Source organism: Eurosta solidaginis, chromosome 2 (genome assembly GCF_040869045.1).
Source record: "Eurosta solidaginis isolate ZX-2024a chromosome 2, ASM4086904v1, whole genome shotgun sequence".
NCBI lineage: Eukaryota > Metazoa > Arthropoda > Insecta > Diptera > Tephritidae > Eurosta > Eurosta solidaginis.
In genome coordinates, this window is record NC_090320.1 from 189,896,905 (window position 1) to 189,912,040 (window position 15,136).

Below are 15,136 nucleotides of genomic sequence, written 5' to 3' on the forward strand. Positions count from 1 at the left end.
ACATTTATTTATTTTTATTTATCATTGTAAACTTTACCAAGTAGTGCAACTAACAGCTGATCGCTCAAAATTTGCACACACACACAAACATCACTAATGGCCATATTACGGAAATCTTAGGGAAATTGAAGTAGAATTTTTAAACAGACATAAAATGTTATAATTTTGGAATATATAGCATCTAGGACACCTTAATTGCAGTAATTGAAAGAAAATGTTTGCTTATACTCAAGTATTTAATTATTTTTTCTAAATTTATCTTTAATATTGATGCAATGATTGATCCAATGCAACTCTGGTCTTCCTACTGTTCTTCATTTCACCCCATTCGAGTGCCTATTTTCACAGCCTGCGAGTGCCTTCCACTCTATTCGCAACATAACCTCGAATTAAAGCCCCCATTACTGATACTTAGCATAGACTTGACTTGACTTGGCGTAAACTTGGCAACTTAGCCACGATTATACTCCACTTGGCGCATAAAATCTGGCATCATAATCAGCGTTGAAATTTATTTTTAAATAAATGTCAATTTGTATGACAAAATCTCAAAATGAAATGGAAACAAACAAATGGCATCTCAAAATGTAAACGTCACTTAGAACTTACATAGAAAATCAAAATTCAACAGACTTCTAAGTCAAGTTAAGTTTTTAGTAATCAGTAACATGCAATGTTCATTTAACAGAACTGTAAGTGACAGTTCGCAAGCCAAGTCAAGTCTATGCTAAGTATCAGTAATGGAGCCTTAAGCTGGAGTCATTGGTGCCGTATGTCGTATCGCTGTATCCGTATCCCTAACGTAATCAGCTGTTTATCATTACGACGGTAAACCAAAACCCAATTGGTTGGCTACGATACGGTTACGACCTTAGCGGCACCAATAATCCATTGCATTGATTCTCATAAGGTTGGTCGAATCAGCTGTTAAAAGGTTACTGATACGGTTACCGATAAAGCACCAATGTCTCCAGCTTTAAGCTGCCAAACTATATAGTAAACAATGAGACATATTTTGTTGCTTTACAGATGAGCCAACCTGTATATAGTTGAAGCATGGTTGTTGCTGTAGAGATGAGCCAACCATATAGTTGAGCTATGAGTAAACCAATAACAGGGACTCAGCGAGTATTTATCAGAATGTATACCTGCACTGGGCGGCTGTTCAAAAATTTGGCGGGTTTGTCCATCCCTATTTTTAAGTAAGCTTCGCATATTGTTTTGGATTATACAGAAATGCTGCCTGAAAATATTATTGATAGCTGGAATGAATTATTTGCTGATTGTAAAATGGTGGAATCCGACCTGAAAAACCCTACAGAAGCTTGGCTAACTAACGTCCTTATAAATTATCTAAGGATGTTTGGATATCGTATTGTAAATACAAGTAATGAAGATTGCATACGAGAAAATAGGTTATTCTTGATAGAATTAGTACGATGTATTGACCATATTTATAAAATTACTGATAAAACGTTTACATTTACGTTCTATGATTTGCTCAGACCAAGTATGTGATTTAAACCTACCGCATTACATTTTTTTTATTAACGCATGTTAATTGCAGCTCCTAAAAAAACTTCGCATATGTTGGGGATTCTTTTGAATTATCTATACTACCTCAATTTATTTAAAACTGAAGTTTTTAAAATGGCTTCGGATCGATTGAAAGAACGTCAAGAGTTGGGGGCTGAAGTTAAATACACGGTTGAGGATAACATAAAACGGCATAGTAAGGCCCAGCAGGTACGTAATACATACCATATATAAGCAAACGAAGTGTAATTACTATACATACTGCCCCCAGCGGGTTAGGGGGCTTAGAATATATCCGCGGCAGGTATGCCTGTCGTAAGATGCGACTAAAATACCAAATATATTCAAGGGGTTATGTAGTGCAGCCCTCTCAAGGGTTTGCCAGCGCAATATATAGCTTCTCCAACCCAATTGCCAACCCCACCTATCCGTGGCGAATCCGGCTGCATTAACAACCGAGGCTATGGCGATCCCGAACCCATCATGGATCTAGGATTGGGGGGGGGGGGGGGGGGTGGCCTAGAAGACTGCATGTGGTCATAACTAATCGATCCCGATATGGTTGTTGTTGTAGCGAAAAGGAAACCCCCGAAGGCTTTGTGGAGTGTTTTTGATGTTGATGGTCCTTAGCCGGATGCCAAGCCCATCATTACCTTCCAGCAGCTCTTCTGCTGAGCAAGCCACAACATGTACCCGCTGCTGCTCGCGCCCTACGGCGCCACCAGCTCATACGGCTGCTCCCACTCATAACTACAATCTCCGTAGTAGAGTTGTTGTTGTTGGCGTTGTTGTTGTTGTTTTAGCGATAAGGGTGGTACCCGAAGGCTTTGGGAGTGTTATCGATATGATGGTCCTTTGCCGGATAGAGATCCGGTACCACAGCACCATTAAGGTGCTAGCCCGACCATTTGGGGAACGATTTATGTGGCCACATTAAACCTTCAGGCATCCCCTCTCTCTCCACCCCGAGTTCCATGAGGAGCTTGGGGTCGCCAGAGCCTCGTCTGTTAGTGAAACAAGATTCGCCTGAAGGGTTGCGCTACACACCCCTTGGATCTAGTATTTTAATCGTCTCTTACGACAGGCATACCTACCGCGGGTATATTCTGACCCCCTTACCCGCTGGGGGTCCGTAGTAGAGTCGGTAGCAATACCGAGCATCAGCCCCCATCTGCTTCTCCCCTCTTCTCCGGCAGCAATATTGTAGGTCCCTCTTAGTCCCTACCACCTTTTGCACCGTTTGCCAGCACAGAATATATATGTTTGCGTCATCCGCCCAATGCAGCTCCAGCCTTGGACGGTGCCACTTTCCTAGATGTTCTGGTCTCCGCGACGGCAACCCCCAGATGGGTTTCATTGCGCCGTGGTGCCAGGCCGCAAACCCAACTACACCGGGTACCCCAATGCTTACCCAAGGCCACAACAGCAATTGCGTCCTGGCCTCCCTCAACTCAGCCGTAGTCACCCGTCACGCCTAAAGTCACGACGTCTCCCCCGCTGCATTTCAGAATTCTGCAGTTATACTGTAATGGATTGACTGGGAAGATCACGGAGATAGCCGATTTCATTAAACGGCATAACATCCGTATCACTGCGATTCAAGAGGATAAACTCACAGCAAGATCTGCTCTGCAGACCTGTTCTGGGTATAATGTCCACAGAAAAGATCGCGAGAGTGGAAATGTCTTCTCCCCCCCTCTTTTCCAGTAGCAATCGTGTAGGTCAGGGAAACATACTCTTAGTCCCTACCTCCGTTTGCACCGTATGCACCGTTTGCCAGCACAGAATATATATGTTTGCGACATCCGCCCAATGCAGCTCCTTCCATGGACGGTGCCACTGTCCTAGATGTTCTGGTCTCCGCGACGGCAACCCCCCGACGGGTTTCATCGCGCCATGTTGCCACGTCGCAAACCCAAATCTACCGGGTACCCCAATGCTTGCCCAAGGACGCCCAGTCCCAGGGCCACAACAGAAAATGCGTCCTGGCCTTCCAAAACCCAGGCGTAATCACCCGTCACTTACCCCTAGAGTGGCGGCGTCTCCCCTCATGCACTTCAGAATTCTGCAGTTAAACTGTAATGGACTAAATGGGAACATTACGGAGATAGTCGATTTCATGAAGCGGCACAACATCCGCTTTGCTGCGATTCAAGAGACTAAACTCACAGCAAGATCTGCATTACAGACCTGCTCTGCGTATAATGTCCACAGAAAAGACCGCGAGAGCGCTTCCCAAGGCAGTCGGTTCTATGTACCGCAGCGACTCGGGGTTTTTCCCGACCAAGGACTGTCATTTCAGTGTGACCCCATCTAATTTGTTTCGTCCCTCCCACAAATTGTCATCCTCCCAGCAGCTCCTTGCAGGACTGCTCCATATTCTCTTACTCCGGGAAGGCATCGAACCCAATCCGGGTCCGTCTCCTGACCCCGGTCCTGAAAAATGGTTTTGCTACATCTGCCGGAAAAGAATCTTTTTAGGACGGTCATACTCTGTTCAGTGTGTATCGTGCAAGGGGTGGTTGCATCGGACAGGTTGTTCTGGGCTTGATCCCAAAACCCGACGTCCACGTAACTTTTATAAATCTTTTGTGGCTCCTTGCTGTTCACGCCCAAGGGCGTCCTGTAGTCTACGCCTACGCAGGACCTGGAAGGGTCTACCCTTCCCCCATGTCTTAAAATTTGGACCGCAAATTATCTGGGTGGTCGGCAGGCATCGGTGCAATTTAGAAACGAAGCATCAAAACCAAGGAGAATTAAACAAGGGGTGCCACAGGGTGGTGTCCTATCCCCACTTTTGTTTAATTTCTACATATCTAAGCTACCTTCACCACCGGAAGGAGTCACAATCGTTTCCTACGGCGATGACTGCACAATAATGGCCACAGGCCCAGGCCCAAAGATCAATGCGCTATGCAATAAAATAAACGGCTACCTCCCTGATCAGTTTTTTTCGCCTCGCGAAACCTGGCATTATCACCGACTAAATCTTCCGCGACCTTATTTACAACATGGACGCCCCAAATGTCGACCATTTTGAACATCCACGTCGATGGCACTACGCTACCGACTGTCCTACACCCCAAAATCTTGGGTGTGACGTTTGATCAGGGTCTAAATTTTGGTGAGCACGCAGCCGCAATTATTCCGAAAATCCAGAGCCGTAATAAAATCCTCAAATCCCTTGCTGGCAGTACCTGAGGAAAAGATAAAGAAACGCTCGTTACTACATACAAAGCAATTGGCCAGCCGTTTACGTGCTACGCGTCACCCATATGGTCGCCAAGCCTAAAAAACACCCACTGGAAGAAACTACAGGCCTGCCAAAATACTGCTCTCAGAATCGCCACGAGCTGTCTTCTTATGTCCCCAGAACACCATCTACATAATGAGGCGAGAATAGTCCCGATTAGGGAGAGAAATGAGATTCTAACCAAACAGTTCCTGTTGAATACCCAGAAACCTGGGCATCAAAACAGACATCTGATTGATGAGCCAGCACCGCATAGGGGCTTAAGGAGTCATCTCCGTAAGCATTTTGAGGAAATACGGCACCTGAGAACCCAGCCGTATGAAGCAAAAAAACACAAGCAGGTCCTTGGTGAACTCCACAAACAGGCGTCGGACTTTTATGCCGGGAATTGCTCGGTGAATCCAGTACTCAAAGAAAAATACCCAAAACTTGTGGAAGAGGAACGCATACTCCCCAGGGAAACACGTGTCACTCTTGCTCAACTTCTTTCTGGATACTGTAACAAGTTAAACTCTTACCTATCCAGAATCAACCCCGACATACAAAATGTATGCCCCGCTTGCAATGTGTCCCCACATGACACCAACCATCTCTTTAATTGTAATGTGGAACCAATGCGTCTAACACCCCTTTCCCTATGGTCCACCCCTGTTGAAACAGCAAGTTTCCTTGGACTCCCGTTAGAGGATATTGATGACAATTTGTGATCGGTCGCGGCTGTTAGGTGGGGCGAAACACTGCTACAACAAGAACAACAACGAACTTGCGTTCTAACCCAAAACAGCCCGAACCGTGTAACCATCTTTTACCCGTGGCAAGAGTATGACCGTCTGAGATAAATGCTTTACCGAAATATGCAGCAGAACCAGAGTCTGGGACCGGGGTTAAGTTCAATACCTTCCCGGAGCAGGAGGATATGGAGCAGGAGGGTATGGAGCAATCCAGCTGCAAGGACCTGCTCCGAGGATAACAATTTGTAGAAGGGACGCAACAAATTAAATGGGGTTGCACTGAAATGACAGCTCTTGGTCGGGAAAAAAATCCATAGTCGCTGCAGTACATAAAACCGGCTACCGTGGGAAGCGTAATATGAATGCCATATAAAGCACCAATAACCGATGCCAATAGATATGGTTATGACTTTGTCGTATGGCGATGTCAACTTTGCCAGGCCATTTAAGGGTTGTTATGTCGAAGTAGCTTCATTTAATTTGTTGCGCTCGTCCCACTAATTATCATTTTGGGAGCACCACGGCCCAAATGAGTGGATACTCTAATTTATATAAAATTTCTGTGGCACCTTGACACCCTGCCCGTAGTTCCATGAGAAGCTTGGGGCCGCCAGAGCCTCGCCTGCTAAATATCTGTATGATACATTCATATTTTTAACAAAATATAACTTAATAACCGTTATTGTAAAATGTTAAAAAAAAAAATTTTTATAGATTCAAGAGCAGGTTGATGCTCTTTCCAAACAAATACCAATACAAAGAAATGAGCTGAAAGCTCTTAATTCTCAAGTAGAACACGGTAAGGGCCAGTTACAGCAAAAAAAGGATGCTATAACAGAATTGGGAACAAAAATTGACGCATTTAAAGCTCAAGTACGCAACCTAAAGAGGCAAATCGTACCTAACGACGAAGGACAAGAATTACAAACGTGAGTCAAATTGTAATATGATTTTGTCGTATAATGTGCTTTCCTCCAAACAAATACTATAGGCATTCTATGCACATGCAATTAAACTCTTTAAAAATTCTTATTCAAATGTAATACCAATTCCACACAGAGAATTATTTAAAAAGTTAGTAAACTTTTCTTCATTGATACAAGTTTCACACAGAGAGTTGAATGAAATAACATTGGTCGACGGCCAAAATTGACCAGAGACGCCGTTATGAAATTCGTATGTAAAACCACCCCCTGATTTCGAAAATCGAGTTCATTTTTGATTCTATGGTACCGTTTTTGAGATATTTGCAATTTACCGTTATTCGAAAAAACCAAAAAGATGGTTCCCTTTAATTACGTATATCTCACGAACGGGTCAAGCAATTGCATCATACATTGTTTTTTGCTCAACAGATAGTTTTCGAGATATTAGCTTGTCATTTCAGATTTTTGTTTTTTTTATGAAAAAATATAAAAAAAAAATTAAGATATTTTTTCTTTACGTAAAGCTCTGTTTAATTAGAAAAAAGATAAGCTATCATCGAAGACAATCGATGCAAAACTACGTAAGTTATAAGCGATCAAATAAAAATACCCACGTTGCGCAATTTCAACGCATACCTCAAAACGTATGTATGGTATAAAGAAGAGTGAAATATCTAGGTATGCTCTGTTTCTATTTAGTTAAAAGTTCAATTTATGAATGAAATTACCCATATTTTTAATTTTTTTATAAATTTATTTATGTTTATACTATATTCTAACAATCTTTATCTTAATTTGATTTTACTATGTAGTCGAAATAATTATGTGTTCTACTTTGACGCTTATTCAGTTTAGGATAGGTTTCTCTTATGAGAAACCAGCAGTAATCAACCATCATTGTGACGTCCCAGAATCCTTAATATCGATTCTCAATTAATTTCATTTGCTGATGAAACCTTTCGCCATGTTCGTCACTTTCGTCGCCAAGATTTGCCGGAAAAAAGCTCAAATGTGAGTGCAGAAAGTGAATTTTTAAGGACATATTTACGCCTGGAAAGAAAATATTAGTTAGGTAAACAAGTTACTCGACTCGGTAAACTCGACTCTTTCCGGCCAATCCTTTCTGACGTAGTGGTCCTTACGAGCTCGGCTATCCCACTTGCAGAGGAAGCAGCAGTGCTTGGTGTAGCCACTTTGTAGACCGCATAGCATTGCAACGACTTTGAGATCAGAACATATGTTCCAATCATGCTCTTCATATTTGATAAATTTGAGTAGTTTTTGCATTTCCTCGTATGCAATAATACAGCCTTCAAACTCAGTTTATTGCTGTCTATGAACAATCGCCACTCTTTTGAATCATATGTTTGACCAAACTCTTTGAATAAACCAGGAATGTCGTTGCAGTAGCATATACTGTCTTTCTTGGTATAGTGTTTGGAAAATGGTTCGTGACGAGTTCTACAATATATTATTTTAACATCGGATGACACAAATTTAAATTATTGCATACGAGAAGTGTGGATCTCGGCCTTTTCCTTGGATAGTTCCAAATCTCTTATCCAATCATTAAGTTGTGCTTGTGACAGAACGTTTCTCTCGTTTCCCATGCTAAATTCAGTACAACTTGATTCCCCGCACTCAGATTTTACTGTTCACAATGGAACTGGATCCGCAACTGCCGTTGAATGTAGTACTGGTAATGTCACTGTAGGTACGCTGGCATAGGTTACTCTTCTTGATCTTCCAACGCCAAGTACTTTTGTTTGACAAATATAACACTATTGAATGGCAAGTAGGTTCTCTCCATATCATTGGTGTATCAAATTTTATTTGTTGTCCTGATTCCGACTGAATCAATACTACTCGACACGATGTACACAAAGTGTTCGGTGTCCATGGTTTTTCAGCATTTTTAGGCTCAATGCCAAAATACTTGGAGTATAAAGTTTTCATATGATCTGAGAACACTCGTCGTCGCCTTATGATAGTATATTGGCCACACATGAAACAGAACATATCTGGATCGTTATTACACTCAAATTCTCGCGTCCTTTTACTCATTTTATTTTTTTTAATAAATCACGGTTTTGAAGTTTGACTTATGAACTGAACTATCTCAGGCTGTCGCAGATGTTATGAAGTTTCTAGGCGCATTAACTCATATTTATACTCGGAACAAGAATAAAATTGAAAAAATCAAATCTTACCTAGTGTTTAAGCGACTTAAACTATGACTTTTTTCTTTCGTTTGTTTCATTAGCCATTGAGTGTGCTTGTAATTCTCAACTTGTTAGTGAAATATTCTAAAGATATAGTTTTAGTTTTTAATTTAAAATTGAGGTTCTTCGAGTAGAAGATGGGGTGCCAATACCTCAGAGCCCAGTGCTCGCCTCCATATCACATTTTTAAGGGTTCTCCAAATAGAAGATGAGGTGGCTCATTAGAGCGAAACCTCAGAGCCCCCAGTGCTCGCCCCCAATGAATAAATACAAGAGGTTCTTCAAATAGAAGATGAGGTGGCTCATTAGAGCGAAACCTCAGAGCCCCCAGTGCTCGCCCCAATGAATAAATACAAGAGGTTCTTCAAATAGAAGATGAGGTGGCTCATTAGAGCGAAACCTCAGAGCCCCCAGTGCTCGCCCCCAATGAATAAATACAAGGGGTTTTTCAAAGCAAAACAAGGTGGCTCATCCCGCAGCCAATACCTTGGAGCCCCCAGTGCTCGCCCCCAATGAATAAATACAAGGTGTAACAGGTACATAGTGACCTCTCTCTAAATAAATTTAAAAATAACAAACAAATACATTAACATAAAGATATCATAAATAAGGTGTACCGATGCTTTGCATCGTCCCGTATTTTAAATACACCATAAACAAAGTAAAATAACATACAGTCCATTAAAATAGTAATTTATAAAAATAAAAAAGATAATAAATTTAAAAAAATGCTTGCTTGCAGTGGGCTTTGAACCCGCAACCCCAAACGTGTGAGTCGGGTACGTCATCCACTGTGCCACGACTCATACGCCTACAAGCACATCAAATTACTCCCTTATAACTCACACTAAACTGCTCGCCCTCAACTGCCCCACGCTTAGCTACCTAGACAGAAAGGTTTCCTTTTATACGAAGCCGGGAAAAGAAAATACTACCTGCTTTAGATGTAGGTTTTAAAAATTTTCTGTGTCTTATAATTTTGAAAATCTACCTGCATACTTATCCATAAGTGACGGAAATACATGTTTATAACTACATGCCTACAGCTGGTTTCGAACCCAACCACTTCCTTTCGATGCAACCACTCTACCTACTATAAAACAATTCGAGTATTAAAAGTACTATTTGATTTATTTAAAGAAAAAGTATTATCATTGTTATGGTGTTATTCGTTTATCCGGAATATCCCATTTGCACTTTATACCTTTAATGTATGTATGTATACATACATTGAAGTTGCGCAACCTGGGTATTTTTATTTGATCGCTTATAACTTACGTAGTTTTGCATCGATTTTCTTCGATGATAGCTTATCCTTTTTCTAATTAAACAGAGCTTTACGTAAGGAACAAATATCTGGAAAAAAAGTTGTGGTTTTGAATACTGCCCCCGCAAAGAGTAATTTTTTTCATATTTTTCCATAAAAAAAAAACAAAAATCTGAAATGATAAGCTAATATCTCGAAAACTATCTGGTTGAGCAAAAAACAATGTATGATGCATTTATAGCAAATTTTATCGTCTTTCCGATTCTGTAAACTTCTTGCTTGACCCGTTCGTGAGATATACGTAATTAAAGGGAGCCATCTTTTTGGTTTTTTCGAATAACGGTAAATTGCAAATATCTCAAAAACGGTACCATAGAATCAAAAATGAACTCAATTTTAGAAATCAGGGGGTGATTTTACATACGAATTTCATAACAGCGTTTCTGGTAAAGAGAAAAAGTTGAAATTCGTGGTCCAGTGTAATTAGTCAAAGTTTCTACATCTGAGTGCTTATTGAACTGAATCTTTCACACAATATAAAACTCTTCATAGTTTCATTATTGAATTCCTAATGTATTCGAAAATCTCGGCAACATTTTTGGTGTTTCGTATTTTACGGATTTTGGTGTCAATGTAGGAATGGACAATCAAAAATAAATTTACAATTTTTATTAATTTACGAAAAATGGGGAAAAAGCAATTATTGGGCGTTTTTTCCAAAGGTTCCATTTTTTTTCTGCGCTTCAAGGCGAATTCAGCGCCAGGTGTTGGCATGCCACACAACAGCTTAGTACAATATTATGTATATGTTGGAATTTTTTTCTAAGCGAGAAAAAAAATGTTTAAGCTTGAGAAAAAAACGCCAATTATTTTAGTTTGCAGCAAATATAAAATGGCTTTTTAAAAAAAAATAGGTCACTCGCAAGTATATCGCCGAAGAAGCAACATCATGTTTTTAAAAATGTCCGTGTAATTATTACATTTTCGTTTGATGTAGTATTGTCGTGCTAAGAAATATGTTTTGTGGAACTTAAAAGAATATTGTTTTAGATAAATAAACTTTCGTTTATGAATAAAAAAATGTTGTAGTTATGTGAAATATTAAAATCAAATTTACTCTAAAGCTATTGTCATAATCGTATGATAAAATGGAGATACAAAACGGTAAAATTATCATAAGTACATGATATAACGGAGCTATAAAACTCTAAAATGAAAATTATTGGATGACTAACGGAACAATCAAAATAGAAAAAGAAAAATAAATTAAGTGATTAATTATATGCAACATTTAATACTTTATTTTAAATAAATACATAAAATATTTTATAAAAATTATTAATCGACATAAATAATGCACCAGCTAGAGTATTTAACAAATAAAAATGACATATTTGTAATCACAAACATGAGCTGATATACATATGGATACATACACATGCAGTATACTTAGTTTAACAAAAAATGAAATTAACATGTGACTATGTAACCTAAAATTACTAAACTTAAAATCTATGCTATTATCGAAACAAAATTATAGACATGTGTAGCAACATGACATGAATACAAAATCTATTTCAACTTCCCAGTCTTTGCATGAAGCTAAATGATTAATTAAAAGACATTATATCTATGAAAAATATTAACAAATTGAATTGGATAAAAATACAAACAAACATACATGCTACTATCATAATTGTATGATAAAATGGAGTTACAAAGCAAAAAAGCATAAAATAACAAATATAACAAGTGCATTACAGTACCTTGTCTAACCTTGTTTCAAAATAATTTAATCAATATTTAATACAAATACATGAAACTTTGTATAAAAATTAATTAATATTATGTAAATATTGGGACAAAAAAAAAATGAATATAAATTCATTAAACGATGAACATTCATAAAAAAAAAATAAAATAATGTAAATATTAGCAAATAAGCATAACGTAACAACTATAACAAGCGCATTACAATACCTTGTCTAACCTGGTTTCAACTTCACAATTAAACAAATTTCTACAATTGGAATTACAACTTTACAATTAAAAAAATAATAATCTACATAAAGAAAACAAGTCACCACTGGGAATTACCCAAAACGCTGAATTGTTTAACAAATCAACACGACACATGATGACTAAATTAATATTTCTATAACAAAGGGAGGATGGCTGAGGCCACTGGCTTGGGCATGATGGAAGTACCACTTGCTGGATGGGAGTGAAATTATAATACCGACATAAAAATATAATTCATGATGAATTACAAATCTTGAAAAAGCACATGGCAACAAGCCATATATTTAACAAGTACTAGGAAAAAATTGTGCTACGGGTTTTTACTTTGCGACATGTGTTAGCTGCTTAGGCACGTCTAAATGTTGCAAGTATATTACCCTTATACATTTGTTAACCTGGCGATTTAAGAGGCAATTTAAGGGTCCCCTTGCCATTTATTGGAATTGGAAGATTCAATTCCCAAAACAGGAAAAAAAATAGGTACTTCTTTGGTTAGATTTAATGTTAAATAAAAAGATGATAAAAAAATTTAAATACTACCTTTACATAAATGGACCAAAAAATAGAACGCAATCCTTCCTTTAATACAGACATAGTCTGCGGCCTCCGTGGCGTGATGGTGGCGTTCTCCGTCTACCACACCGAGGATCCTGGGTTCACGCCCCGGGCAAAGCAACATCAAACTTTTAGAAATAAGGTTTTTCAATTAGAAGAAAATTGTTCTAAGCGGGGTCGCCCCTCGGTAGCACTCCGAGTATATTTCTGCCATGAAAAGCTCTCAGTGAAACTCATCTGCCTTGCAGATGCCGTTCGGAGTCGGCATAAAACAAGTAGGCCCCCTCCCGCCAATTTGTAGGAAAAATTAAAAAGGGGCACGACGCAAATTGGACCTAAAAACTCTTCGGAGGTTATCGCGCTTTAAATTTATTTTTATTTATTTACAGACATAGTCCTGTTGAATTTTGAATAACAAACTTTAACAATAGCTCTTGTAAAAGAATTTTGGGATTTAAAATTATAAAGCTAGAGCGCGTGTTTAAATTTTAAATAATCAATTAGTTAATCCCAAATACATGGTTTGCCTTAAATTGAAAGATTGCAGTTAGTTGTTAATTTCACATCTTTCAGCTATTCAATTAACACACCTAAAAATCGTGTACTGAGGGAAATACTTGGCTGCTATATAATTTTTGCTATTGATAGCGACGTATTTCGTGCGGTATCTATTTGGAATGGATCCACTATCAAATCTTATTTGCATCTAATAAAAAGTCATATCGCAATTAAAATTTTTTTTTTTTTTTTGATGGGACTTAGCTTTTTTTATTTGTATAAGAAAAATATTTATGGACGGCACTGTACTATTTCATATTGGCGTGAGCATGATGCAATTACAAGGTGACTGACGTTGGCAGCTTCTCTTTCTAATCCGCCATCTTGAACTCCCACTCTGAAACTCAATTTGCCTATATGCGAAACTACTTTTTCATTCAGAGGAAAAATTGTAATAAAAACCAGACAAATCAATTTTCCTGGAAAAGTATGCAAAGACATCACTTTTTTCTCCAATTCTATTTTGAGCTGACTTTTCTATAACTCAAATACGAAAAATTTTTTATATAAAGTATTTTATATTAAACGAAATTGTTTGAATTTTAATATTTCCGTCGAAAATAATGGTAAGATGTTTTTTAATAATAATTCTAATACATGTTTTAACTATGTTATGTATCTGTTTAACTGCTGTTGCAGGATGCACGTTTCGCATCTCAATATCAAGGGCTGGCTGGCTATAACGAGATAGTGAACCGTTTTGATATTGATTCTCGAATCCTGCGCATATCAAAAATAATGAAAGCATGTGCCTTCCGCGTGTCGCGAGTTGGTCGATCTGGCTGCGTTGTTTTATATGTCTGCTCAAAACTCGATCTGCATGAAAAAGTGTTAATGCTCATACAGGTCATCACTATACCTCTTTCGATGTTGTAGCGATAAGGACACTCCCCGAAGGCCTTGGGGAGTGTTATCGAGTTGATGGTCCTTTGCCGGATGCAGATCCTGTACGATCCGGTACCAAGCCCGACCATCTCGGGAACGATTTGTTATGACCAGATGAGACCTTCTAGGCCATTTTGCCCTCCCACAGCCATGAGGGTATATTCTAACCCCCTAACGCGCTGGATTATCCTTCGATACTCGCCCGGAAAACTTCTCTCAACACTCCAAGAGCCATTTTCTTTCGACTGGAACATTGAACTGAATTTCGCTGAAGAAGAATGGGCTAGAAATCACCCCTCTTATAAGTTTTACTATAAATATGACACCAAGCATCTCTCTACGGCTCTGTAGCGTAGGCAACTGTAAAAGTTTCAATCGGCTGCTGTAGGGCGGAAGATTCCGTGACGTATCCCAAGGTAAATGTTTCAAAGCGAAAATCAAAGATTGTTTTGGACTCATTCCAGTTTATCACAATGAACCTGATAACGCGGGTTCCAGATTATCGAAGCATACTCCAATATGGGCCTCACCAATGATGTGCAGAGAATTTTAGTAACATATGGACCATCGTTTAACAAACGCCAAGGTACCTTTAGCCCTATTTACACAAGATTCAACGTGTGATTTAAAATCAAGCCTGGGGTCCATAGTGCGGTCAGAGAAGCTGGTGACTTGGTCAATAATGTAATCACCAAGCACATAAGCATGGGGATGAAAGGGCTTACGTGTAAAACACATGAAGTTGTATTTAGATAGGTTTAGTGACATGACGCTTTACACCATTCTACTAGGTTATTAAGATCTTACTGAAGAAGTGCTTTACAATATGGTGAGCTGTTAGGCATAATAAGTTTGACGTCATCCGCATACATCAACGGCTTGCAGTCCTTCAAAACACTTGGTAGGTCGTTAATTAAAAGTAGAAATAGCACTGAACCAAGTTGACTACCTTGTGGAACACCAGAAGTGACATTAACAAAATGGGAACAACTATTTTTAAGTATAACGGTTTGCTTTCTTCCATATAAATAAGAAGAGATCCAAGAAAGAAGCAAAGGTGGAAAGCTCAGTTGATCAAGTTTGTACAAGAGTAAGCTATGAGAGACTTTATCAAAAGCATTGCTAAAATCAGTGTAAATTACATCATATTCGCAATTAAACTTGATGCTGTTGGATACAAG

At 38.9% G+C, this 15,136-nt stretch overlaps 1 protein-coding gene across 3 annotated transcripts in view; it reads left to right on the forward strand.

Moving 5' to 3' along the window:
* Positions 1 to 1,178: 1,178 nt before the first annotated feature.
* Positions 1,179 to 15,136, forward strand: part of Nuf2 — an 89,862-nt gene continuing 75,904 nt past the window's right edge. For 2 of the 3 annotated variants that reach the window (XM_067766640.1, XM_067766641.1), the window contains exons 1-3: positions 1,179 to 1,510; positions 1,568 to 1,746; positions 6,235 to 6,449. In XM_067766640.1, the coding sequence (XP_067622741.1) occupies positions 1,237 to 1,510; positions 1,568 to 1,746; positions 6,235 to 6,449 (668 nt within the window). In that variant the 5' untranslated portion in view covers positions 1,179 to 1,236. The remainder of the gene's footprint in view (positions 1,511 to 1,567; positions 1,747 to 6,234; positions 6,450 to 15,136) is intronic. The other variant, XM_067766643.1, reaches the window with a different exon arrangement.